General features: G+C 38.1%; 1 protein-coding gene across 3 annotated transcripts in view; it reads left to right on the plus strand.

Moving 5' to 3' along the window:
- The first annotated feature begins 11 nt into the window (after window positions 1-11).
- The window catches only part of arid4b (AT-rich interaction domain 4B), a 48,555-nt gene continuing 21,619 nt past the window's right edge, over window positions 12-26,947 (plus strand). Inside the window, exons 1-8 of one of the 3 annotated variants that reach the window (XR_008908154.1) lie at window positions 12-237; window positions 4,228-4,286; window positions 19,105-19,215; window positions 22,216-22,281; window positions 24,413-24,503; window positions 25,281-25,360; window positions 25,632-25,726; window positions 26,133-26,274. Coding sequence is in view for 2 of the 3 variants with exons in the window: in XM_056760026.1 (XP_056616004.1) it covers window positions 4,281-4,286; window positions 19,105-19,215; window positions 22,216-22,281; window positions 24,413-24,503; window positions 25,281-25,360; window positions 25,632-25,726; window positions 26,133-26,274 (591 nt within the window). In the remaining variant the exon portion in view is untranslated. The remainder of the gene's footprint in view (window positions 238-4,227; window positions 4,287-19,104; window positions 19,216-22,215; window positions 22,282-24,412; window positions 24,504-25,280; window positions 25,361-25,631; window positions 25,727-26,132; window positions 26,275-26,947) is intronic. The other 2 variants (XM_056760026.1, XM_056760027.1) reach the window with 2 other exon arrangements.

Here is a 26,947-nt window from a genome sequence, read left to right on the forward strand (position 1 = left end):
TCGTGCTGTCTACAGTGGGTGGTTTGTGCTCCGTTCAGTACGTTCAGACTCGAAGAGGATTAGCACAGAGAAAAGCAGTGCGATCGGTGAGCGATTTTGTTGGATTCGCATCCCGACCTCGTTCCTTAATTTTCTTTCCAGCGTAGATCATCGATGGTTTTCCACGGCTGACTAATGGATTAATGCTAATTTGCACCTCGTCGACCCGGGAAAATCGCCAGTAGTTGGATATATCAGGTATGACATTATGGTGACCAGAAATGAAAAGTCGAAGATCGAAAGAAAACTGTGGGCTGCGTCGAGCTTTAGCGCTCGACTAGATTCACGCTTTCGCATTTATGCATTTTAATCGACGCTATTTTTAGCGACGCGATGTATGCCTGTCGATCAAGGGTTTTGTTAACCTGTTCTCTCGCTGGCGAACGGAACGTTCCACGGCGTAAATAGTGCATAAACAACGGCGGACTTTTGTCTCCCTCTTCATTAGTTTGTTATTAGCAGATGCAGCAGACGAGACAACTTTGTGCTTGACTTGTGTCGCTGTCAGCAGATGTTGTGTTGGAATTCGCGAAAAGACTCGACCACTTTCTTTCTGCTGCTCGGCATCAAATAGCTGATGGGGGAAAACACTGCCTTGTTGGATAGCCCTTACGTAAGGCTTTGTGCGATACAGTGATCGAAATAGCTTTTTCGAACGAAAGGCTGACCAACCTTTGATTTTGATAGCACAAATATGAACGATAATCTTAGCGAGCTGGAATCTTTCGCTCGCGTTTATTTGAACTCCCGGCGCGATCGTTGCTTCAAACGGAACGATGATACATTGTTGCAGTTTTCAGTTGAAACGCTCGATCATCTCTACATTGTGTCGCCCGTTTTTTGGAAACGTTGGGTTCATAACACGATGCCCCCGGTCCAGCCTCGTCGAATCGACGGATCTTTTTGAGCGTGATAAGAAATGGCTGGCGAGGCAGGTTATAGTTTTTCAGGCAGACGATGTTCATCGGCCACCCGTCGTGTAGTTTGCAACCTAGTTGCGGGCTGTTTCATACGCGATACTCGGGTGTATTTCCACGACGCTAATGTTCGCAGAATGTTCCGGGTCTGAACGCGACAGTTATTGTCTGAGGTGACATTGTGACTGAATAGCGAAGCATTTGTTGTCTCATCGGGTCATGTCGAAAGCGCACAACTCCGCGTATCGACTCTATTTCCCGATCCGTGCAAGTTTGACGAACCCTATCGAGATTGACCTTGTTGGGAAAGGCTTTAGCCCGTTCATTGTGTGCGCGCGGTGTACACAAGCCGACAGCATTTTGTAACCCAGCTTGTCGCCTCGGTTTAGACGCAGAACGCTTGTTTTCTCGTCAGTTCTTTGTGATGGAACCGTTTAGTTTGCGTGCTTTGCTCCATTCAACTACGGACATTCGCCTTGACGTGAAACGTCGATGCCATTTGAGCCAAACGGACCAAGCTCGACTTCGGGAAGTCAACATGGCTCTCGTTAATAAAGCATGTGCCGACACATTTTGTGCTTTTGTACGTCGCAGTGATAGAAGAATGTGGATGTCAAGCGACTGCAGTCGTGGTGCCACTGAAATGGCGTCATAATGCTGTAGCGCAGGAGACATTACGCGAACCCGCTCCGCCAGCGCGCACTCACTACTGGAGTTTAACAACAGTAAACAGACGCTTCGTGTCGCTTAACTTTTCTCACCTGCTTAACTCAAGACCAAGTCGAGTCGTTTTACTCGGTTGTAATGCTGACTTCAAGTGGTCCACGTTTGCTAGTTGAAATCGCGCTATGGTTAAAGCGGATCGTTATGTAAACGGTTATGGTTGTTTTTAAAAGCTCAAGTAGAATGTCGCTGTTTCCTGAAGTACATCAGTGATATACGTATGCAGAGAACACTCCTGTTTCTCTGACAGCTCTGTAAACAGCAGAAAGAGTCAGGGGAGCGGTCTGTCTTCTTTTTAGCCAATCAGATGCGTACTTGACCTGTCAATCGGAGTTTCATGTGAAGGGCGGGGCTTCTTAGAGTGGGCGTGTCTTATTCTTATGGTCGTCGCTCTTTGTCCGAAACCTCGTATGTCCAAATTTACTGTTTTTTAGGAAATGGAAAAAAAACTTGTTAAGTTATTGAATACTGTGTTATCCAAGTCTCGACTAGCGCTTTTAATACTTTTTATTGGGTAGATATTTGCAGAACCCAGTGACAAACATAAAGGATGACTAATAATGGAGATACAAGGTTTCAGGAGGACAGCAGTGAAATGTTTGTAATCATGTTCAGCATCTTCGTGCTTCTTCTTGACAATAAATTGTATTCAGTTGGTTGTATTTTGGTCTGACGTTTATTGCATAGACATCTCAGAATCTTCATCGAGCCAAATATCAATAGTAACTGGCTGTTTCCGAACAGGTTTCCTAAACTTGTGTGCTTGTGTGTTATTTACCAATATTACTTATTTTTAATAAAGTACTCAATTATTTACTCTAGGGCTGAAACGATTCCTTGAGTATTTCGAATACAAAAATCAAGCTTTGTTTTATCCATTTACCCGCTAAACTCTACATGTTTACAGGGCTCTCAAGTAGTTTATAACATCCGTTAACAATAATAATTTCATAGGAACTGTTTTGACATTATGTTCATATTAGCTGTCATTGGCACCATTGTTTTTTAGTATTTCGTTTTGGAATACGTTTTTTTATAACGTGGGAGGTAAAATTTCACAGGGTTGCATTGGTGCGAGTGCCTAAAACTATATACATTTTTATTTTAACATTTAATGTGATTTATGAAAGGTGAATGATGCGCTTGTGAAAAGGGCTGGAAGATGCAGTTGTGGGGTGAAAAGTTAGTTGAAAAAGATAAAAAGCTTTTTTTGGTTAAAAGAACATTTCTGTTTGGTTGAGTTAAAGTAATGTTTTGGAAGCAGCTTGCCGCTGCACACTTTGCACTTGACTGTATTTTCGTCATGTTTATCAAAGTGAAACCATACATCGCTGTGCGGTTTGAATATGCCCTTCTGTGCTCCTAACTTGACTCTGGACCGCAAACTCTCGCAACGCAACCAATCAAGTCTGGGTAGGGTACCACCTGAAATGTGAGCATAACCATTTAGAAAAAAGTATTTATAGACCAAACGATCATTGTTTCATAATTGATCATTGCTAGTGATCGAGCCCATCCATAGGTTTTGTGCCCAATAAAGCCAATGGTATTCTTTAAGATACCTTTCGTATTTTGCAGAAGAAAGTCATACAGGTGTGAAATGACATAAGTGTAAATGATGAGAGAATTCTCATTTTTGGATGAACTACCGCTTCCGAATTAAAGTGACTTATTTACAGCAGCCCTCTTCTTTAAACACCAGTGCTTTCCATTTAAATATATAAACAGTCTCTTGCCATGATGTAACGAAGCAGTCACCCTAAGTGTTTTGATCAAGAACACATTGGTGTTATTTCGTGGATCAACATGATCAACAAACATTTAGATACACTGGAGATAAAAACAAGATGATAAGGGTTTATAGTTCTTGCAATATTGTTCTTATAATCTACAATGGGTTGTTCATATGTTTGCTCACTAAACAAGGCTAAAATAACAGCTGATACATTTGTGTCAAGGCATCCATGTGTTGTTCAGCAAATAGTCAACAGAATAAATTTTATCTCTCCCGTATGGTTTTAACTCTTAATATTATCAGAACTTTGCTCTTCAGGGACATTATTTTAATCACATGTTTAATACAGTTATACTTCATTACGTAGACTACACACTTACTTCATTAAGAATGAAAGTCAACAAATGTTATTAAAATGTTGAGCTCTTAACATATCCAAATAAGAAGCAGTAAAAAGAAAACCTTTAGCAAAATATTAATCCTATAACAATAAATGCAGGAATTGTTTTTGCTGCAGTGCATGCTGGGATAGGTTGTTTCAAAATAAAGTCTATAGGTTTGAAGTTAAATGATTGTTAGAAAATGATAATAGACGTTTAATTTTTTTGAAATGATTTTTAACAAACCACAACATTTAGTGTCGAAATCGTTTGTTAACACTTTCTTAGAAAAATATTAAAATGTTTTAGGTTCAGATTGAACTTTTTTTATACTCTTTATCCACGCATAGATCAGGAGACATGTTGATGTGTGACTGCAATGTGTTCAGTTTTCCTCTCGGTCTCCTTCTAAATATGTTTTCATGTTTTTCAGCTGAAGATCTGAAGTGAGCTCACTCCGTAAGATCACCGTCACAGTGGACGGAGATGAAGGTAATGCTGACTAAACTTCTCACGTCTTCGGCTTCATGACATGGCTTGACATGGTCGGATTTCTCTCTCTTTTATAATTATTATAACAGAAAATTGTGACTGATCATATTGAAAGAATCAGCTTTTTACTCTACGTCATGGCTGTAAACAAGTGGTTATTTATGTCAACAGAAATGGAAAACAGTCTGTTCGTAAGATTCAAACTGCTAAATGTACCAAAGATTGCGCTGGGAGAATTCTATTCTGATCTGTGCCAGTCTGCTCGTGTTTTTTCCCAATCTTGTGTTTGTTTTGAACGTGTTAACATCTAAGTGTTAGTGATGTTTCACTAAAAACTCCCACAAATGTGTAGAAATCTACTTTGCCAGACTGTCTAGAAGTCATTTGCTCATAAAGCTTGCTGTTGAAACCAAAACACAGACATTGAAAGCGATGCTCTTCACATCATTCTACTTTCTGGAAAAGGGTAACACAGTGTGTTGCTGTGTTAAGTGTGTTTACTACATCATTATTACTCATTAGTAGTTTATTTAATACAGTTGTTTGGAATGTAAAGAAATTTGCCTTGCTTTTGCATCCATGGTAACCAGCCAGCAGAACATCACTTGTAGAATTAGTGTCGTCTGTCTCTGAAGTGAGAGAGCGTAATGCAAATCAGCAAGGTCTGTTAAGAGGAGTTTAGTGCTGATTTACAAGTGATCAAATCTAAAACCGAGTGAGCCGCACTGCTGTCTACAAACTAAAATGTCACCTAATCAACAAACTGGCAGTCTTGGTAGATTTCAACTGAAGTCATGCAACAGAGATGTCATCATTTTTTTGAGATGTAAGGGATGATGTGCGGGATGTGGTGGACACACAGACTCTTATGACTTTGAAAAACTTTCATTTCTTGAAAATAAGAAAATAGTTCAAAAAGAAGTGTAGTCAAGGGTTAATAGATGATGAAGTCATCAGAGCTTGTGTAGGGTGCGGTACGGTTGTGCGGGCCCAGAAATGTGGGGCGAGGCTGAAAACGCATCTCCATCTTACTGTGTGAGTGCACTATGCAGGGCACTAGTTGAGTGTTTTAGAGCACGACGACGGACATCAGTGGCAGAGACGGGGGGCAGTGAGCACTGAGTCACGCTCCATTAGCAAACTCCGACACTTTTAGCATCCACCCCTGTAGCATATGGTCATGGCCGGAAGCAAGCTGGACGTCAGGGAGATCCTCACACAGAGAGCCATCACAACTGCGTGGTGCTCGCTTTAAACCTGTTGTTTTGACTATCTGATCTTCAGATGTGGACATTAATTTTGATCAAATAACTTAAGACTTTGTCGTTTACAAGAGGTGAAACAACTTGTGGCGATAGATGTTTGGCAGACAGACTTTTATTCTGTTATTTCGAGTGCACAGATGTCTTCAATTAGGCGTGTAAAGTTTGTGTCTGCACGTTTGATCAAGTGTGTGCCATCAGGTGAGTTCTGTGTTTTCAAATAAGCTGGCATATGTATCTTTCTAGTGCAACCGAAAGAGCAAAGGATGTGCGTTATGTTTTATTATTGTCAAAGTGTAGTAACCATCTTTATTGATGGATTGATTATCTTTTGTATGACCATAGTTTGACCCCAGACACCGTGGTTTGTGGTTACCGTGCTTACATGTTTTTGTTTTGTTAAAACATGTTTATTTGTCCTAAGGGTTATGGTAAATGATTGTTAATCTCTGTGTTTTAATTGAGTACTGCAGAGATGATGTATTTTTGCATGCGAACCCCGGATGCGTGTTAGCATTTTAAGACTTCCGGTTCCATCACCCCAAAGTCTATTGGTTTTTGGTAACTCACCTGAAATAGTCTGTAAGTTTGCGGCTTACACAACCTCGAAATATTTTCACGTATTAATCTATGACATTGAACACACCAGTTATAATCCGCTTGTGGTTTTTTAAACCTTTATTGTGTCTTTAAAAGCGACTACTTCCTTTGGCGACATGGGCACAAATGTTTAAAATCATTGTTGGGGATTCAGCCACGGAGTAATTACTTACCAGGGAACACGTTTTAAATAAAGTTTAAGAAAGTTGTCAGAGGCTTGGTGGTGGTGACGATGATATCCAGCGACCGTAAAGTAGTCCGTTTATAGCCTTATGTTAGCTTTTTACTTCATGCAGTTGTATTTAGGCTTTCAAAATAATCTGTAAAGATAATCTTGATAGACAAACATGTAAAAATAATGAATTTTTGTTAATCACAGATCTTCTTTTCTGCGATCCTTCAAAGGACTATGTGAAAAATGCATAGACTTTTGGCCGATTACGAAAAATTCCCGGTTGTTTTACTACAGTTGGAACCAAAAACCATTGTTACTGTTGTAATACAATGGTACTCACAAAATAACCATGGTTTTGAAAACCATGTTTTTGTAAAAACCATAGTAAACCATGGTTTTGCCCTAAGTAATCAATGCACCACAAAAACAATGTTACTACACTTGTCCCACAAAAAAAAACATGGTTAATTTTCGTAAAGGGAGGGAACATCCGGGTTAGCCTACAAAAATACTTCATCTCTAAACCTCTTCATAGAGATTGTCTTGAAAAGTAGTTTTGGCTGAGTTGTTGGCTAAAAGTGAAGACCAATACGGGTGTACCGGTTAACCGGTATATCTCTAAAACTCTGTTTAAAGCCTAGCAGAGATGACGTGCGATGTTTATGACAGGCCATTCCTACATCTTCCATCAATAAATCATCTTTACAAATGACCAGCGTGGAGATGATGCCTGGAGTTTATTTCACTTGCATCCCTTCTGATGCATTGACATTTATTTTAGTGTGTGATACAGTGACTGCTGCTGTGTGTTAATAGACAAATGAAGATGTCAGATTGTGTTTTTGTTGTTTGTAGCTGGACTCTTAATTTACATAAAGCGTTCTCAGACTGTAAAAGCACGAGTTCATTTGGTTTTTGTTAAATAAAATGTTCTTACTAGAAACAGCATTAGATGGCAAGTCGGAGATGTTGCTTTATTACTTTTTTTGTAATGAATATTTAAACTTCACAGATTTGTGTTGGTGGTCCGGCTGGATGTTTTCCAGTCTCCATTTACAAATAATATTCGGCTCGATAGATTCGGCAGTCTGGGATTGTTTGTCTTATCGTGTACAGGCCTGAGTACTCAGAAGAGTGATTGCACACATCTTGTGAAGAGGTAATCAGGGTTGGGGATTGTTGTAATACCTCTAATCCTACGCACAAGCAATAGCAATAGTGATGTTTGTATTAGAAAACTCCATTAAATCTACAATAAGGCAACAACATATCAGCAAAACCAAAAAGCTGCAGCACACAAGATTCTATAAGCCACTGAACTTCCTGCCCTCTCATTAAAAATATTCAAATTGATCATCAAATTAATTCAAATTTATTTTTAATGGCATTAATCACGATTTTGTATTGTTGTGACGCAGCTTTTTAACATAATTAGAAAAAACTAAAAATGATTTAATACAGAATGCACCGTGTTCATGCCATTTAAAAAAATAATAATAATGAACAATTAAAAATATTGTGTCATATTAGTTTCTTGCCGAGTACACACATCACTGTACTATAATGTAAGAAAATACATTACAGACCGGTTGGTTTACCCAACATTGCGGTCATCATTTATTATTCCACATATTGTTCAAAACCTTTTCTCTCTTTTTTCTGTGGAACACAAAAGAAGATATTTTGAGAAATGTCTCGGTGCTTTTGTGTTCATACAATGGAAAGGGATGGGGTTCAGTGTTGTTTGAGAATCAACATTCTTCAAAATATCTTCTTTTAGTATGACATCATGATGTATAGAGTAAATGACAAAATCATAATTTTTTGGTGCTATAAGCGTCATAAGACTGTATAGCTGGGTTGTTTTCTGCTGAGTGAGTTTGAAGAGAAAATGTTATCCTTTTGTTTGGCGTCGTTGTAAAAAAGTTCATTGTTTGCATCTTGCTTTGCTTTTGATCCTGTCCCAGGATGTCTGATATTGCAGTTGTCGTGTGCATTAGTGATGATCGCTGTCATGATTCTGCCCCATCATTTCATGTCTTTCTTGGTCTTGTGGCAGAATCATGGCAGGATCCCTTGTTTAATGTGGAGAGAGGCATTTTGACCCATTTGGCATTCCACATGCTCGCTCCTGTCTCATCTCGGTTCCCGCCCTTTCGTCTCTTCATTAGGATTGTTAATCATTTCATGCCCCCCACCTGTTCCTTGGTTTAATCTCTCTATATATTGCCCTCGTGTCTATTGTCCTGTGCTTGTTCGTTGTGCTTGTACCTGTGTGTGTGCCAATTTGCCTACAAAGTTGTGTCTTGCTGTGTAAATTTAACCGTTGGATTACCTTGCCCCTTGGATGTTTATTGTTATCTTGTCGTGTCTTACTTTTTATAAGTTGTTATATTTATCCTGTCTCTATTGTTTTTTTCTCCCATGTGGGAAGTCTTTGTTTTTGCATTTTTGTCTTAGTTCGTTTTTTCCCCATCGTGGGTGTTTTGTTTATTGATAAAAGTCTTTGTGTTCCCCTTCACCGCTGCCTGCTTTTGGGTTAGGGGTGGGCGATCTAGAAAAAAAAATCAAATCACGATTTTTTCCAGATAGATCACGATTCACGATTTTATCGCGGTTCTTCTTCAAGTTGGTTTTAAGACTATTTTGCAAATTAAAGGGGCTTCAATACAGCCAAACTAAGTCCCCATATAAAAATATACTCTTTACCATTTATATTTTGAAGAATATTTTAATCAAGTTAATATTTAATGCAAGTGCAAGACCATAAATCAGCTGTTAGCAAAAAACTTTACATTTTGAATTTTGTTTTTCATCTTGTTGCGGCACTCGGAGTAAAGCTGTGGAATGGACGTGGAGGATAAATATTTTTGGCTGGGTATTTCGTAACGTGGATCTACGACTTTGAGCAGTTTTTTAAAGCCCTCATTTTCCACAGTCTTTATGGGAATCATGTCTTTGGCCAGGTAAAATGCGACCGCGTCAGTGACATCTTTCCAGCGGTTGTTCATTCTGTCATACGGATACGGAGTTCCTTTCTCAAATGGTTCTTTCGCTAAAGTCGTTGTTTAAGCCTTTTAGTTTCCGTATGCTTGGTTGTACCTGATTTACTCGCGTGGGATCCCTTTATAATTTGACTGTCGGCATACTCTTTCAGTCCCTTTATTTTGAGGTGGTTAAAAAGGTTCGTTGTGTTGACTTACGACGCTCGAATCTTATCATTGCCACATTTGCAAATAACTGTTGTTTGGGCCGTGTCAGTTGGGGAAAACCCAAACCATTTCAATATTACTGATGTAGAATTTTTTTTAGGGACCAAGTCCTCCATCTTCACTGACCGCGTCACTTAATCTTACTGAATTCACAAGCAACGTATACGAGCTTGTTAACATGGCGCAATCTATCGCAAGTATGTTGACGAATTCTATAGAACACTCTATATAGGACGATTTAACGATTTTCCCGAAAAAGTGGATCGTGCAGTCATTTTAATCGTTCACGATCTAATATCGTCATATCGCACACCCCTAATTTGGGTTCTTCCTTCTAACTCACGGCAGATTACGGTGTGTTCTATCTCTCTTTGTTCGGTCTGAACGACCGGAGATTGAGCGGGTGATTTAGGGTCAGTCATTGAGGCAATCATATCTATTTCTATTTATAAAGTATGACACAGAAGACCACCAGCGTCCAGAGTTGCCCTCCATGGGCAGCAGTGACTGGTTGCTAACCCCTGTTTAATTTCACATGTGACAGTTGAAGTTCTTTACACCATCAAACCAGTTTTTAACGGCTTGTCCAGCACACAGAACATCATCCATTTGTGTTGACTGCTTTGTTTCGATGGACGGCGCTCGGTTTAAAACGGTTTAAAGAGCGAGTCTCACGCTGCCTGTAAGGTTGAATAGACAAAAATCGGTGAGTTACACAAAAGAAGATATTTTGAGAAATGTCCGTGTGGTTTTGTGTTCATCCAATGGACATCAATAGAGTTCAGTGTTGTTTGATTATCAACATTCTTAAGAATGTCTTCTGTTGTGTTCTCATGAAGAAAGAAACTCATACAGGTTTGACGTGACATGAGTGCGAATAAACGAAGAATGTTCATTTTTAGGAGACATGTCCCTTTAAAGTCATGTTTGCTGTGACTGGTTGAAGCTAACTGGGAAGAGATCCCTCCATCAATCTGCGTGTGAGAAGATCAGTGATGATGGTGCTGATGCTGAGAGATGAGATCGGGATTCAGAGAAGCCAAACAGGTTTTGTATGTTTGATCATGATGGCACAAGACGCGTTTGGTAGATTATGTGGGTCAAAGGATGCTGTGTGAGATTTTGTTATTCGCTGCGTTTGATGTTGAAGCCAGAAGCGGATCTAAACTGTGGATTAATGGACCGGCCCAGCACGCTTCTCCTGTGTGCTCATCGTGACCCTGAGGTTTTCTTCTGATGGAAGAACGGGAAGATGAATTGAGTTTAGGACAACACGAGTGGGGCCGATGAGCATGAAGTCACTCAGATGTGTATGTTAAAGTTATTATTTGGCAATGCGTGAGTCAGTGTGTCTGGATGATGTATATCCAGCCCTGATTTATGTGCATGCTTTGTTAACTTGGAGTGCTCCAGATTGACTTTTTATTTTGTTTTATTGTCAAACATATGTGGGACAGCTAAACTGAGACACAGATTGTGGTCAGAGAATTTTCTTGTTGTTGTTGTTGTCATGTCGATCATGTAATCACAAAGACAACTGGTAAAACTAAACAACTTTGTGACAAGTGATTGATGTGTAGCATAACACGTTTGTTGACGTGCTCAAATCATGCGATGAGTGGAGAACAGCTCGATACGCTACACACACACACGCACACGTGTGTTCAATCAGCCGGTTGATGGCAGGGATGAATTTTCCACCACAGCTTAAGTAGGTGAATTGAAAAACTGTAAAACGGCCAATGATGAGATTGTTTTTTCCTGCATCAAAATATTTTTTTGTCAAAAAGTGCTTACAGCATGTTGCAAAAGCTTTCTGGTGTTTGAGGCTGTAGAAGTTTAGTTTTGTAAAATGATCAGTAATTACTATACAGATGTATGTGTCTATTGTCTTTTTTTTACAATAAACTCTGTTATAAGGAGTTATTAGGGCTGCACAAAATATCAGATTTATGGAAATATCGCAAATGCGCATATTGCAACGGTTTGCAATAACAGAACCATTTTAATACGACAAAAAGTTTCGTCTCCGCCGAAAAGTTTTAGGTGAATGCAAATAGCAAAGAGGCTGGTGAGACTCTGGAAAGAATGTAAAACATGTTCAGTTAGTATAGCACAGTTAGTGTATATAATATATATATATATATATATATATATATATATATATATATATATATATATATATATATATATATATATATATATATATATATATATATATATAAAGGGATACTTCACCCCAAATGAAAGCTCTGTCATTATTAACTCACCCTTAGATTGTTCCGAACCTGTAAACATTTCTGGAAGAAATTTGGAAGAATGTCAGATCTCACCCACCATTTACTGCCATAGTAGGGAAAATAAATACAGGGGCAGACCAGTGGTCGCGTTAAACAAAAATTCTCTGTCATTGATGGATTTTTTATACCAGTGATGGAAAAATCTGAACGCTGTCTGTCATGTTGACGGATTACAACGAGGGCGTAATGTAATTCACCTTTTTGTCGAGTTGGTAGCATTCAACACCTGATCGTGGTGACGCGAAGGGTCACGTACGTACGTTTCCAATTCATTATTCACTCATAAACGCCTCGTCTATGGAGACTCGGGGTGCAGAGCCAGGGCGTGTATAAACAAGACAACTATGACAGCCCACCACCGCCTAATTTGTGAAAATCTTCTTGCACGTTTTGTCATAACACAGCGATCTCTGACGTTGTTTGTGGTGTTGTTTCTGGATGTGATTCTGCAAAGTGTGCATCTGTCATTCAATCAGATCCTCTCGCCGCATGCTCTCGTACACACACATGTGCACCAAAACCAGCGATGCAGTGTTTACAGACTTTTGTTCTTCAGAGAGCGACTAGCGAAAGTTAAGGTTTATTTTGGATAAACCTTAACTTTCAATGAATGGAAAAGTCTCTCTGCGTCTTTCATGACCTAACACCTAAGTGTCTCGTATGTGAATACATGAATGATAACGAAACTGTGTGTATATGCACCTGTCATTGGTGCTGACTGAACATATGAACATTTGTCTGTAATTTGTATTTTATTTCTGACAACAGTAGGGTTCACTTAGCTCACGGTGCGATTCACGACTCTGATCTCACGATACGATTTACTCACAATTTATTTTTTACAAAATGAGTTGAAACAATTTAGAAATGAACAACTTCCCTTGCATTATTTCTTAAATGCTTCACGTTTCTTTGTATAATAAAATTATGTTTCATTTCAAATAGCAAAACTAAACTGCAATTTTAAAACAAATTAATAATAGAAAAAGTCTTTTTAATATAAACAGACTCTACTCATACTATTTGTGCTTTTCTTGGATTTTTTGCATTTAAGAAATAGTCGTTTAGGTTTGCGGTGAACATTGTTGCCCCTGCAGTTCAAAACATGTATTGCGATTCAGTTCACACCTCAACCGATTTCAATCATCACACATTATAATCGATTTTTAACTGGCTCACAGTTACATCCCTAGACAACATGAAATATTTAAACGACTTCGGCTTTATTGGATATCAAAATACAGTAAGTTCAAAGAAGCCATGTACGTCGCGATGATGTCACAAACATGCTATTTGCACGTAAATGTACACAGGTTTGGAACAACCTGAGGGTGAGTTAATCATGACAGAATTTTCATTTTTAGGTGAACTTTCCTTATATTGCATAATGTATGGGATATTATTTAGCACATATTTCAGTTTTTCTTCAACAGTGTACAGTCGTACTTGATATTATTAATAGTGTTTTTATAATGCAAGAATCATTTTCTCATATTATTCCTCTCTCGCTCTAGTTCTTTTATATCACGTATATGGTATGTTTATATAATAATGCACACGTGACCTGTGTCAACATGTGATCGATTCCAGCGTTATGGACGTGACATAAAAATGCTCAGAGAATTAGTTTTGAATAAATTGAACCATCTGTTTATATTTTTAACTAAAGCCTTGTTGTTAGAGTTTAATCATCAGAAAAACTTATATTTTAATTTTCATGTGCCCATTCATGAGGAATATGTATCATTTTGGATGTGACAATCCTGAAAACGGCACTTAGCTGACTGTAAAAATCATTCACTAAAAATAAAACAAATGCTTTTAACACTTAAAGAGAGATCTGACATGGGTGTGAGAACCACCAAATGACGTTATCTGTGCCGTTAGTGTAATAAAAATATTATTTCATGATAAGGTTGACATTCTCACGGAATTGCCCATGTGCAATGTTTGATTTTGAGCTTGTGCTGCTGGAAAAAACTGAAAACTCTGTTTGGCTTTGAATATTTTGGATGAGCATGGCCTTTGTTTTGTACCACTCACATCAGTGTTTTGACATCTTTAAGACAACAGTACTTTAGTTTTCACCTTTGTAATGGCCACAGGTTTGTTATGCTTTTCTTTCATAGATTTGTAAAGTATTTTAATTGAACTTCAGCTGTTTGAGTCGTGAGCTTCAGAAACGTCCTCGTCTCTTTGTGACCCACAGAGGAAAGTCATTTGGATGACAGGAGATAGAGGAAATGACAGGATGTTTGGGCGAACCGTTCCATACCAAGCGAAACTATTAAATTCAGATTCCTCAACTGAAATGCCTGAAGCAGCGAGTGATTATGGGCTGTAAAGTGAAATCTCATAAACTCAGATTATTATGGCCGTATAAACAAGGTTTAGATGATCATATGTTCGACTTTGTGTCGTTTGTCTGTCTGCACACCTCACAATAAAGAGGATCTGAAGGATTTGTGAAAGTTAAAGTACTGAAATAAAGTTCATAAATCTATACGTGTGTGTTTGCTGGAGTCTGTATGATCTTTTGACACGATAGAAGATTAGAAAAACAAGCTACTTATGTTAAATCATGAATCACGGACAATTGGAGTAGGTGTAAATACTAAGAAAGTTTTATTCTGGAATTAAACCTCACAAAAAAATTCCCTTGACAATTATATTTTTTTTTTAGATATAACCAAATTGATCAACCAGACAACTTCAACCTTAGTTTTTCTACAGATCTTTCATTCAGAGATGATATTTGAAGCACATTTGTTGTGGTTTTTGATGATGATCTGTGTTGTCGGACTGATGTCTCTCTGTTATTATGTCAGAGGATGATGTCACCCGTGAGGTGGTGTGTCGCGTGTGTCTCTCTCAGGACTGATGGCAGTGGTCTTAAGAGCCGGCTGTCAGAGTCGTGTGTGTCTGATGGTAATCAACATCTGTGGCACGTCCGATTCTGAGAGCCACAGGATGGCATGGCAGGGCAAAGCATGCTGGGTACTTCACGCTTTGGCAGAGCTCACGGTTCTTGAGACTGAGAGAGTTTGTGATGGTCTAAACCTCACAATGTTTTATCAAAACATCAGGGGCCGGATTCACGAAAATGTTCTTAAGACAACATATAAGATAAATTATGGGAAGTTTGTAAGAATGTTAGTAAGTGCAATTCAATACAAATATTTTCTTATTTTAAAACAATTTGATTTAACTTGTTTGTTAACTGTATATGTTTATCTATACAATAAACTTAATGTGTGTAACATGAACAACGCATTCTTATATAGCCTATATATATATTATCATGTGATGTGTTGAAAAGGCACTGACGATCGCATGTTAGCTAGACTGTTACTCAGCGTTAAATAATACTTATGTCGTAGTAAAATAAAAACTTTTTTATATTATAATAAGACTTGTGACCCTCTCCGTTTCGAGTCACTTTGTCCCAGAATAATGTAAATAGCACTATAAAAATGAAAGCTAAAGTGAGCTAGACCTTATTATTAGTCTATATCAAAATAAATATTCCTTAATGGGAAGTAAACATCAAAATTATGATTCTTGCTCAATACAATACACGTCACAACCATGTGGTACAACCAAATACACATATTAAACGTCTTACCTTTTGAGAATTAAGACAACCGTTAGGCTGTTGTCATTTTAAGATGATATTTACGACAGCTTATTTTTAGAGAATTTTGAATCTTCTTTTTTTTTTCAAAGATCAATCTTGAGAAAATATTAAAGAACGGTCTTAAGAAGTTTTTATTAACATTCCTAACTTTTTCCTTAAATTAGAATTTAAGAGAAAACATGGCAGTTAAGAATAATTTTCATTTTTAATAATGTTTTTTGAATCCTTCCCCAGATCTTGTTCCGCTTCTGAAACGTCCTTTTCAGTCAACATCACTCTTATCTTTCAACTTCCTCCTTGATCCAGCCGTCTCTTAGTGATTCTTTTTTTTACAGTCCATGTACTTCCTGATGGATAAAATGAATCCTGTTTTTATTTGCCATCAAGAGTATTTTATAGAATATAAGTAGCGGAAGATACCAAACTTAATTTCGGGATATTGTATGTCATGAATAATTGTGCAATAAAGGTCACACGGCTGTTGTCTGATGCTTATCATCTCTCGTCTGATTCATTGGTTTGATATCACTGAGGCTTTGAGGAAAGCAAGACTGAAGTAAAAGTAAAACTGAATCACATTACACTGTTTGGCTTTGGCCTCATCAGTTTGACGAAGGGTGTCATGGGGGTTTGTAAATGATCACAGCATTTGCAGAAATTTCACTAGCGTTATCAAAGACGGTAAGCCCTCAAAGAAAGACGGGCGAACCGGATGTAGAGCAATGATTCTGAGCGTCTGAAACGCTGACAGCTCAAGATGTGAGGGACGAGGGGGGATGAGAAGAGACTTCAGACAAACGTCCAGACAATCGTCTGAACATACTGGGATGTCAGATGACAGGATTTGTAGTCGTGGTAACATTGGTCTCTCTGTCTGTCTGTCAGGGTGTGAGACAGCCGATGGGTCCGAGAAACTGAAGAAATCCTGTAGTGCTTCTGCGATTCTGTTTCTGATCAATGAATGAAGTGTAATGTGTTTGTAAAGTCTGTCATTTCACTTTAAAGAGTAAATACATATTACAATGTCCTTAAAATGACATTTCATGCGGTGTGTAATGTTGCGGTGTATGAATGTAAGCAGTCTGCAGAGTCGTAAAGATGAAAGTGAACGAATGACAAAGTTATTGGCTCGGGGAAAAAGGAGTCGACTCTGAATCACACGAACGAGTCGTTTGTCATTCAAATTTCAGTTCCAGGTCGGATTAGTGTCACTCGATGTAACGCCCGCCTACGTTCCATTTGTGACGCTGTACGTGGTAGAAAAATCACAGCAGACTAGATCATTTGACCAATCAGATCAGAGTAGGCTGACATATGGGAGGGGATTGGACGGATGAATCGCCAAACGAATCATATGAGAGTCAAGGTATAAAATAATCAGATTGGATTCGATTTAATTTGTTTTTCGCATCCGTAGCAAACATTTTGAGAGGCGTTTTGACAATTCAGGGACACCGTACAGACCAGCACCAAACAATAGAGAACGCATATGAAAATTTCAGACTATATGTGCGAAGACCTTCAGTCAAAAGTAAGGTAATAATAACTGACTATTATTAGAAAATGAATTTTACACCATACAGTATATGTACGTAAACTTGTTGTTGGACACCCCATAAACCAAAATAGGACCTTAAAAATCACAAATGGAGCTGCTTTCACATTTCATTAACGTCACTGGTTTCACTGCATTTGTGCCATGAAACTGGAAGTGAGTTTGTGTTAATGAAATAAAGTGTGTTTGTGTGTGGAGATATAAGAAACTCCAGATGGATGTGTGCTGAATATATTTGGATCAGTTTATTACTTTATGTCTGATTACTTCTGTATTGTTTTTATTGCCGAATTTGACTTTAAGTGCAGAACTGTTTGTTCTGTGAAAAACTTCAGTTTGTTTCATTTGTGTCTTTGTTTTGTGGTGTTCTTTCTTAATCGCTTGCGATAGTTTGTTATTGCAGACTCTTTATTTGAATAACATACTTGGAAAACACTGCAGTGCTGCGTTTTAATGTATTCCTATTTGTATTTTTTTAGATACATTTTGTTAAATACATATCTTTCTTTTCAGCAAGAGGCTTTTTAAATGGTGCGCTTAATGTACACATTTTCTGTGAATGATTGGTTTTGATTGAAAACACCTATGATCCCTAAGACAACAGAGGAAACGTCTAATTTAGTTTTCTAGCAATAGTAAAAAACGCTTGTGAAAATGTCTTTAGATGAGCAACACAACAAAAACTGAGAAAATAAACATGATTGATTACCAGTCACACGTCCGATGTATATTTATTTTCTGTTTTATCCCATTCTTACTACAGTTACATATAAACAAAGTGTTTGTGATGCAAAATCAACAATAACGTGATGGTGTTTTCATGTTGCTTTGTGTTTTATACTAAAGTGTAATTTTTGCCATAGTATATTTCTTGAATGTTAGAAACCCAAACTATATAAATTTAACTACTAATGTCTCACTGTTTTGTATATTTGAAGAAACTAGGGATGTAACTGTTCACCTTTGAGCCAGTTGACAATTCAAGCCGGTTGAGATGTTATTTGAATGGCCGCTGTGTTACTGCAAACTTGGAAGCTGTGGATATGCTGATATTTCTGAAATGTAAAAAGTCCAAGAAAAGCACAGACAACGTTTTAGTTTTTTTGGAATTTGTTTTAAAATTGCAGTTTAGTTTTGTTATTTGACATAAAATATAGTTTTATTTTACAAAGAAATGTTACATTTGAGAAATAATAAAAGAGCAGTTGTTCATTTGTGATTTGTATCAACTCATTTTGTAAAAATACATTTTGAATGAATCATATCGTGAGATCAGTATCGTGAATCGCATCGTTATATCCCTAGGAGAAACTGATGAAAGTTGGCATACTTAAAGACTACATAACTAGGGATTTTTAAGGTCCTACTTTGGTTTATGAAGTGTCCAACAACAGGTGTATGTACTTATTTTTAATTTAGTCATTTGGCAGACGCTTTTATCCAAAGCGACTTACAGTGCACTTATTACAGGGACAATCCCCCTGGAGCAACATGGAGTAAAGTGTCTTGCTCAAGGACACACTGGTGGTGTCTGCTGGGATCGAACCAGCAACCTTTTTGATTTACCAGTTCAGTGGTTTAACCCACTAGACCACCATACTTAGAAGGTGTAAAAACACTGTTATTTCGTAATAATAGGCAGTCCTATCAAAAACGTAGGCGGCCACTATATGTAGTGACATAAATCCGTGGCTGTTCGTGAATCGGACTAAAGGTCTTTGCACATACAGTCCCGCAAATCTTTATAACTATTGAACATGTCTTACATGTTTTGCCGCAGTACTTGTATATTTTATATTCCTAAAGGCTTTGTAAAGCAAGTAACAAAACTTTTCATGTATCAGCGTGCTTTAAATCCATCACATGTTTGTGTATTATGTATTAAGTGTTTGGTCGACAGGTGTGAGGATTATTTATCTGCATGTTAAAACACACTTCTCTCCATGCCAACGATAAACGGCTGTGTATGGATTATTCTTCCTGTTCACCGTCAGAAACATAAATGGTGATTTGAGAAAGACTAAAACACACATTCTGAATGGAGAAGAGTAAACACATGTCTGGTTTGTGTGTTTAGACACTGGAAGAGCCCCCGTACCTCACCGTGGGTACTGATGTGAGTGCCAAATACAGAGGGGCGTTCTGTGAAGCCAAGATCAAGACTGCTAAGAGACTGGTGAAAGCAAAGGTAAGATGCTGACATAAAAAAGATTTGTGCATTGGTAACTATATGAATTCATATTGTGATTTTGAAAAAGGAAAGAAAGAGTTTGCTTGTAGCAGACTTTCAGATTTGCATGTTTATGAGGTCAATAACATTGATTGGATAAAGGTAATGACATTCTGCTCGTCTGAGGTTCATGTGGTGTCACGTTCGGCTCATGAATGATATGAATTGAATGTGTGGTGACTCTCAGAGGTGATGTTGAGTTACGCCTGAAGCGCTGTGTTTTCTCCTCGTCTCTCTGATGTTCTTTTCTCTTTTCACTCCTCAAACTCTCGCTGTCCTATAATTCGGCGCTCACAGTGGTGAGATGTGATTACCCGGCTGCTCGTGAGCCAGAGACCTTGTTCAAGGTTGTAATCGTATTCCTGCCGGTGTATCGCTGATGACATCATCTGTTTCTGTGTCTGCCTGTCGATCTCCGGGGCTTTCACGCTGCAGCTGTCTGTCTGTCTCTCCTGACGTGTTTATGCATTAGTGAGAGAAGAATCTGAGATGATCTGCTGCCCGAGCGTCCACAACATCTGACTCTGATGAACTGATCTGAGAGCAGCACTTGCGCTTCTGTTATAGACGGTTACATCAGACGCACACACGTCTTCTGGTTTGTGTTTGGCTAGTGTCTAACAATTTAACTATTAATATTTCATTTATTTTAGGGCTGTCAAACGATTAATCGCATACAGAACAAAAGTTTGTGTTATATAATATATGTATGTGTACTGTGGATATTAATTTTGTATTTATAAACATAAACACATACTTGTCTATATATTTAGTGAATTTTTAATGTATTTATTATTATTTACCAATAATTGAAATTCTAAATAAACATTTATTAATTGTTATATTTTACATTTTTATTTAATGTATGCATTTATGGGAATGTGTTCATAAATACAAAATTGCACTGACATGTATTACATAAACACAAACTTTTATTTTGGATGCGATTAATCATGATTAATCATTTGACAGCCCTAATTTATTTTAATATCAATTTATATTATTGTATAATAATTGTATTAAATAAACGATTTGTTGAATTTTTTTGTATGTTCGTTTAATTGAATAAACAATTTGTTGAGTGGGTCCTGTAGTTTGGTCGTATTTAAAGAAACCGTATGGTACACTGACGTCTAGCTGTTGAACTTGGTATCGCAGTATAAATTCAAAATATTGGAGAGACAAGTTTAGCCAAGTAACTGTTCTTCTCGTTTTTTTTTTATTGTTATCAGAAATAATCTACAGGCCCTCTATTGTTTGTGAATGTTTACCGGAAGTCGCAAGTGTTTTTGCTTCCGTATTCTAACACATTCTAACACATTCTAACAGCGTGGCCTGCGTTTTTCACTGCGAATTAATTGGATGTAGAAAAACAACTGTTGCATTGATTTGGAAATGAAACTGGCAGCTGACTTACAGTTGAAGGGGAGGAGTTGACTGATGCTCCGCCCAAGTCGTCTAATTTAGGTCATTTGAGATGGATAGTCGTTTCAGGGCAGAAGTGCATTTTCAGAATTTAATTTAAGATTATGAGGGTACAATAATTTTAAAAAGAGAATGACCCACATTGATAAACTATTTACAATAAACGCTGGATTATTTCATGAAAAAATAGGAATTCTCATTTTTTATTTCACTGGGACTTTAATCACAAAAGTGGGCATGTGCACTAACGTTTGTTTATGTTGTTAAGATGAAACCGTTCTCAAGAACACCGGCACTATTTTCTCTTTTCCTCTTAAAATTTGATAAACATTTATTGTGGGTAGTTACATTGCATTGTGTTATACATTTATATAATACGCTTTGACATTGAGAGGCTTTTTAGACACGTGCAGTTGGTGTTCGTCAGTTCTCGTGATGTTAAAAGTGAGTTTTCTTGTTTCCTCGGGTCTCTCGTAGCAGACATCTCTGTGTCTCTCGACAGTAACAGTAATTAGAGGTTTTCTCCGTCAGCAGTGGCCGCGTGTGACCCGCTACAGAGTGATGAGATCTCCATCAGATGAGATCCTGGAGAGACACTGACTGTGAGAGCCATTATCATCAGTGACAGCGAGACACGCTCGTACACTACTGATCACAACACACACACATGTGCTGGACTTTATCATGTGTAGATGACTGTATAATCACACGCTAATGCCCTTGTGTGTGTGTGTGTGTGTGTGTGTGTGTGTGCGTGCGAGTGAGTGTGTGTGTGTGTGTGTGTGTGTGCGTGCGTGTGTGTAGCAACATTCTGATTTGACTTGACAATGCATTTTATACTGCGATTCAATGCATTTAGATGTGAAACACAAGTCGTTTAATATCATATCATGGCAGTAAGTTAAGTTTTAGAATTCACTTCTTACAAACAGAACCATGACATCATTTAAGGATGATGGGATTTTCTAATGCATGTGATTTTTTTTTTTTTTGGAGCAATTAAGTGAAATTTGGATGTCATTATTTAATATCTGAAACAATTGGTGTTGTTTGGAAAATTCAAATGTAGTTTGAGTGGTCGTACATCACTAAACTTGGTAATATGTCTGAATTATTGTGTTGTTTTACAACTAAAAGGATATCTCTCTGTTGTTGAATGTCTTTTAGTTGCTTTCTTTCTTGTTATTTGGATTTAAAATCCCAGTTTGACATTTCATGTGACGCCCAATTGAGATTTGGATGTTTTCTCAATTTCGCCATGTGAGTGTCGGCCGGCAGCGTAAAGCATATTTTTAGAAATAAGACATCTTGTTCCTCCATTTTGATCTCATCTTATCTCATGGTCAATTTGATCCGCTCCACTTTCTGTGCGAGTACCTTGCGCTCCGTGACTCGCAGTGATCCTCTGTTACGCTGTAAAATCTTTCCCCGGGATTCGGGCTCGCCGATCAGACTGATGTGAGAGATGGATGATTCTCGGCCTGTAGGGAAACTCCATTCTCTCCTCCTGATGGACTGTGTGCCTTTTTTCAGGTCACCTTCAGACCCGACTCCTTCACTGCTGAGGTGCATGATGAAAACATCAGAGGAGTTCTGAAGGTAAGAGCAAACATGCTGCGTCAGCAAAGTTACAGGCTTACTAAACAAAAACTTTTTCAAGCTTCTTTACATTAATCTCATCTGTTAATCTCTTGAACAAAGAAAACCTCTCCTGAAGTGTTGTCCTCTATACAGTGTGTGTGCTTCTCCTCTCCTCATTTAACACTTTTTGGGATGCTGTTGGTGTTTCGTATAATCCTCGGTTTCATTTTGCATGTTGTGTTAAAAGATTAGTTTATTTTAATTTGATGAATAATTCAAATACAGTCTTCTGGCAAAGCCGGAGTGGTTATTAATATGATGGCATTCATTCTCTCCGGCTGTCTTCATCAGAAAACATCTCAACAATGTCTGGCAGGAATGTTTGCTTCCAGCACTTACAACATAAAACAAATATATTCATGAGTCTATTCACAAAGACTGAAACATGACAGTATGACTGTAATAGATACTGATGGCCAGACTAACACTGTTGAACCATGTGAAGCATCTTGTTTTTCTAAATCTCCAATCAGAATATAAGAAAGGTTTGGTTCCAAAATGTGATTAAAAAAAAATCATGTTTTCATAGTGCATTCCAATTCATTTCAAACTAGGGATGCACTGATATGTAAATTTGATCTGCCGAAATTGTATTATCAGCGATACGCTAACATTATAAATGACCATTTATCGGCCGATACCGATATGTCCGATAATTTATCATGCATCCATAGTAATAACTCAAAAAATACAGCTAACTAATACAATAAAACACAGTAAAAACATTTAAACATAATAAAAAAACATGATTTTTGATCAATTTTAAAAACACAGTTATCTCATTTTGGAAACAAACTCTTCAATGCTGTTAAAGATGTCTGTTCGACCATTTGCATTCATTTTTTAGCATCATGGTTTTGTTGTAATGAGAATAATGATAAAGTCCGTTTACAGAAGTCGTGCCACTCGTCGGCCATGTTTGCAACGCCATACGTCATATTGAGACATGAGTCCTATCTCATCGAATGGTGGAAGGCAGATATTTCTAAAATCACAATTAAACATCATATTTCCCATCTTTGATTAAACATGACGGGAACTGTATCATAACTAAGCTACGTTTTTAAATTGCGTAAAAATCTACTTTTTCAAGGTCATTCCAGCTATTACGCCTCAAATAAGCTTCACCCAGAGAATCCTCCGTCTTTATTGATTGACGATTTGATGTTCTACTGGAAGACGGGGCTTTCTTCACTAGAGCGGCCATGTTGAGCTCCATGTCCTCTCCATTGTATTGGCAGTGGTGCATCTTGTTTATATAGATTATCTTTGGTTAAGCACATTTTTTAATCGTCCCTATACACTCGCCTAAAGGATTATTAGGAACACCTGTGCAATTTCTCATTAATGCAATTATGGCGGTGGTGTAATGGTGTGGGGGATGTTTTCTTGGCACACTTTAGGCCCCTTAGTGCCAATTGGGCATCGTTTAAATACTTCGGCCTACCTGAGCATTGTTTCTGACAATGTCCATCCCTTTATGACCACCATGTACCCATCCTCTGATGACTACTTCCAGCAGGATAATGCACCATGTCACAAAGCTCCAATCATTTCAAATTGGTTTCTTGAACATGACAATGAGTTCACTGTACTAAAATGGCCCCCACAGTAACCAGATCTCAACCCAATAGAGCATCTTTGGGATGTGGTGGAACGGGAGCTTCGTACATCCCACAAATCTCCATCAACTGCAAGATGCTATCCTATCAATATGGGCCAACATTTCTAAAGAATGCTTTCAGCACCTTGTTGAATCAATGCCACGTAGAATTAAGGCAGTTCTGAAGGCGAAGGGGGGTCAAACACAGTATTAGTATGGTGTTCCTAATAATCCTTTAGGGGAGTGTATAATTTAAACAAGTTCCTTTCACAAGATTCACGTGCTTATACACCTCAGTACCATGGTTATACTGGTGTTTGTGTATATCATGATTACAATGGTGATACCACCATGTTTATAAATGTAATCTTACAGTATTTACTGTAGTGGGTTTAGAAACGTCAGCATTTCTGGAGTTCTGTACGGTGAACAGATTGAACGACTGTGGACATTTCAGGATGATGTTTGGTGGTGTTTTGGGTTTAGGTGGGTGCGGTTGTGGAAGCGAGGAATCAGGATGGAATCTACCAGGAGGCCATCATCAATAAACTCACAGATGCCAGTTTGTACACAGTTGGTAAGCACAGCATTCACTTCAGTTGCTTACATTTCTCAGACGAAGATGAAAACCTGACGTCATTATGTTGTGCTTTAGTTAATAACAGCTCACATGTGTCTATGTGAGAGAGAGAGCAGGACTCCCGTGGGTCTTTATAAGTCTAATGACCTTTAATTTGTCTGCTTTTTTTGTAGCCCTTACATTTCGAGACCGAACATCTGAACTAGAAATATATAACTGTCTAGTCTGAGTATATTCTTTACATACGTGACTTTTTGTTTGTTTTAATTTAGCTTTTGTGACGATTTGGCTTTAGTTATGCCACCTGTTAGGACAAATGCAGTTTTTAAAGTCTTTGAATTCATCAAGTGTAAGACAAGGAATCTGTTTTTGTTACCTTATAAACATAAAAGGTGAACCAAGTGAATCATTTAAAGTCTCAGTATTTTTTCATGAAATATTGCTGCGTTTATTATAAATAGTTGATCAGTTTGTGTCATTCTCTTTTTAAAATTTGTGTGTAACTTAAAATCTGAATATGCACTTTCGTCCTTTAATGAAGATCCATCTCAATTATGTAAATTAGAGCATCCGTTAACTCCTCCCCTTCAACTGTCAGACTGCTGCCAGTTCCATTTGTGAAAGACAAAAGCCACACCCACAATTTCTCTCGTTCGAAATTCCATTTCCCTCGAAATGCGTCAAAATGCAAAAGTAAAAACGATCGCAACTTCCGTTTCACGGGGACTTTAAAGAGAATCATCCTCTGTTTGTGTTAATTACGTCTCTTTTCAGTGTTTGATGACGGTGATGAGAAGACCCTCAGACGTTCATCTCTCTGTCTGAAAGGAGCGCGTCACTTTGCGGAGAGCGAGGTGAGTCTTTTTTGTGCTCTAAAAGCTAAATAAAGCTTGTGTCACTGCGGTCTCAGTCAGACAGACAGATGTGAGACAGACATGCCGTTGAGAGACTGGGTTGATGCTCCTCTGTTTTTGACTGTAAAATTTGAAGTATTAGACCGTCAGATAACGTTTCACATCACTGTGTTAAACATGGGCCGCTGTGTGATTGAAGGAGGATTGTCAGAGTTGTTTAAGACGTTCAGTGCAGATGACAAGTAAATCATATCCCTGCTTCATCTTCCAGACGCTGGACCGGCTTCCTCTGACTAACCCCGAACACTTCGGCACGCCTGTCATCGGCAAGAAAAGAAACCGCGGGGGCCGCCGCTCCAATCCCATGTGAGTGTGTTTTCTGTAAAAATAAAGAAGCTGGATAAAGAGCATGACATCACAGAAGAGAAAGCGTTTGCGGGTCCGGTCACTTGTATATCTTCACCAACATGACTGAATGAATTCTCACAGTGCGTACAGACACTGTACACCTGAAGTGTGTGTGTGCGGGTCTCTGTCCTGTCGCTGTGGGGAATCTGAGGGTCCCGTCTGGGAATACAGATTACACTGTTTGCTGTAGTAAATTACCTCTTTGTTTGTAGTTGGACAAATGAGACATTCACTGCCCTGGAATTCTCAATCCTTAGACATAAACCAGAACATTTAGCTGACGTTTTTCCCTACAGAAATGTATGAATGTGGTTTTAAAGCGTGTTGTTTGTTTTCTGTTAACACGTGTCATCTCTCCTTACAGTCAAGAGGAAGATCCATCTTCATCATCCAGTGAGGAAGAGCAGGGAGATCAGCAACAGAATGAAGAGCTGTATGGTAAAGCGGTGTGTGTGGATGCAGTCGTAACCACTGAAAAGAAGAAAAGCTCATGGTATCCCGCTCTGGTGAGTCACTAAAGCCTGGGGTATACTTAGTTTTTTATGTGAACGCGTACAGCCGAACGCTTAGCCTTGTTAAGTATACTTTCTTAAAATCATATGCGTACAGACGGGTTTTGACGCATGCACACTCTACAAGCACTTTTGCGACCATTCAACTGAGACACTTTGAGCGATTCATCACAAATTCGTCTCTTTCTACTTTTGCGGAGAGATCTTTAGATTGTTTTACAGTGTAATATATAGAATATATACAGTGTATATATTCTACATGCTGCGTTGCAGATCCCCGTTCACCGGCATACATCGCATATATTTTATATACTTTATCTCTGTTCCAGATATCTCAGTTAGGCTAATAATCATCATATATTTCTCTTTAATCTTTAGAGTCATTACATATTTATTATATACAGTTAAGACTGTGCAGCGTTTTATTTTTATGGATCATTCAGTTTTCATCTTTAATGCAACTGTTATATATACCTAGTTGAAACATTGAACTGTTGTTTAAAAAATATTGTTCATATTGATGACATTCCGACATGATTTTGGGGCTAGTTACTGATCACCTATATCAGATTCCTGTACCGTACCGCAGCCAAAATTTTGGTATCGAGCCAACACATGACACATGATTTGGCAATGAATCATAATATTTTAAAAGGTTTATTAACCG

This window comes from Triplophysa dalaica, chromosome 11, assembly GCF_015846415.1.
Source record: "Triplophysa dalaica isolate WHDGS20190420 chromosome 11, ASM1584641v1, whole genome shotgun sequence".
NCBI classification, from domain to species: domain Eukaryota; kingdom Metazoa; phylum Chordata; class Actinopteri; order Cypriniformes; family Nemacheilidae; genus Triplophysa; species Triplophysa dalaica.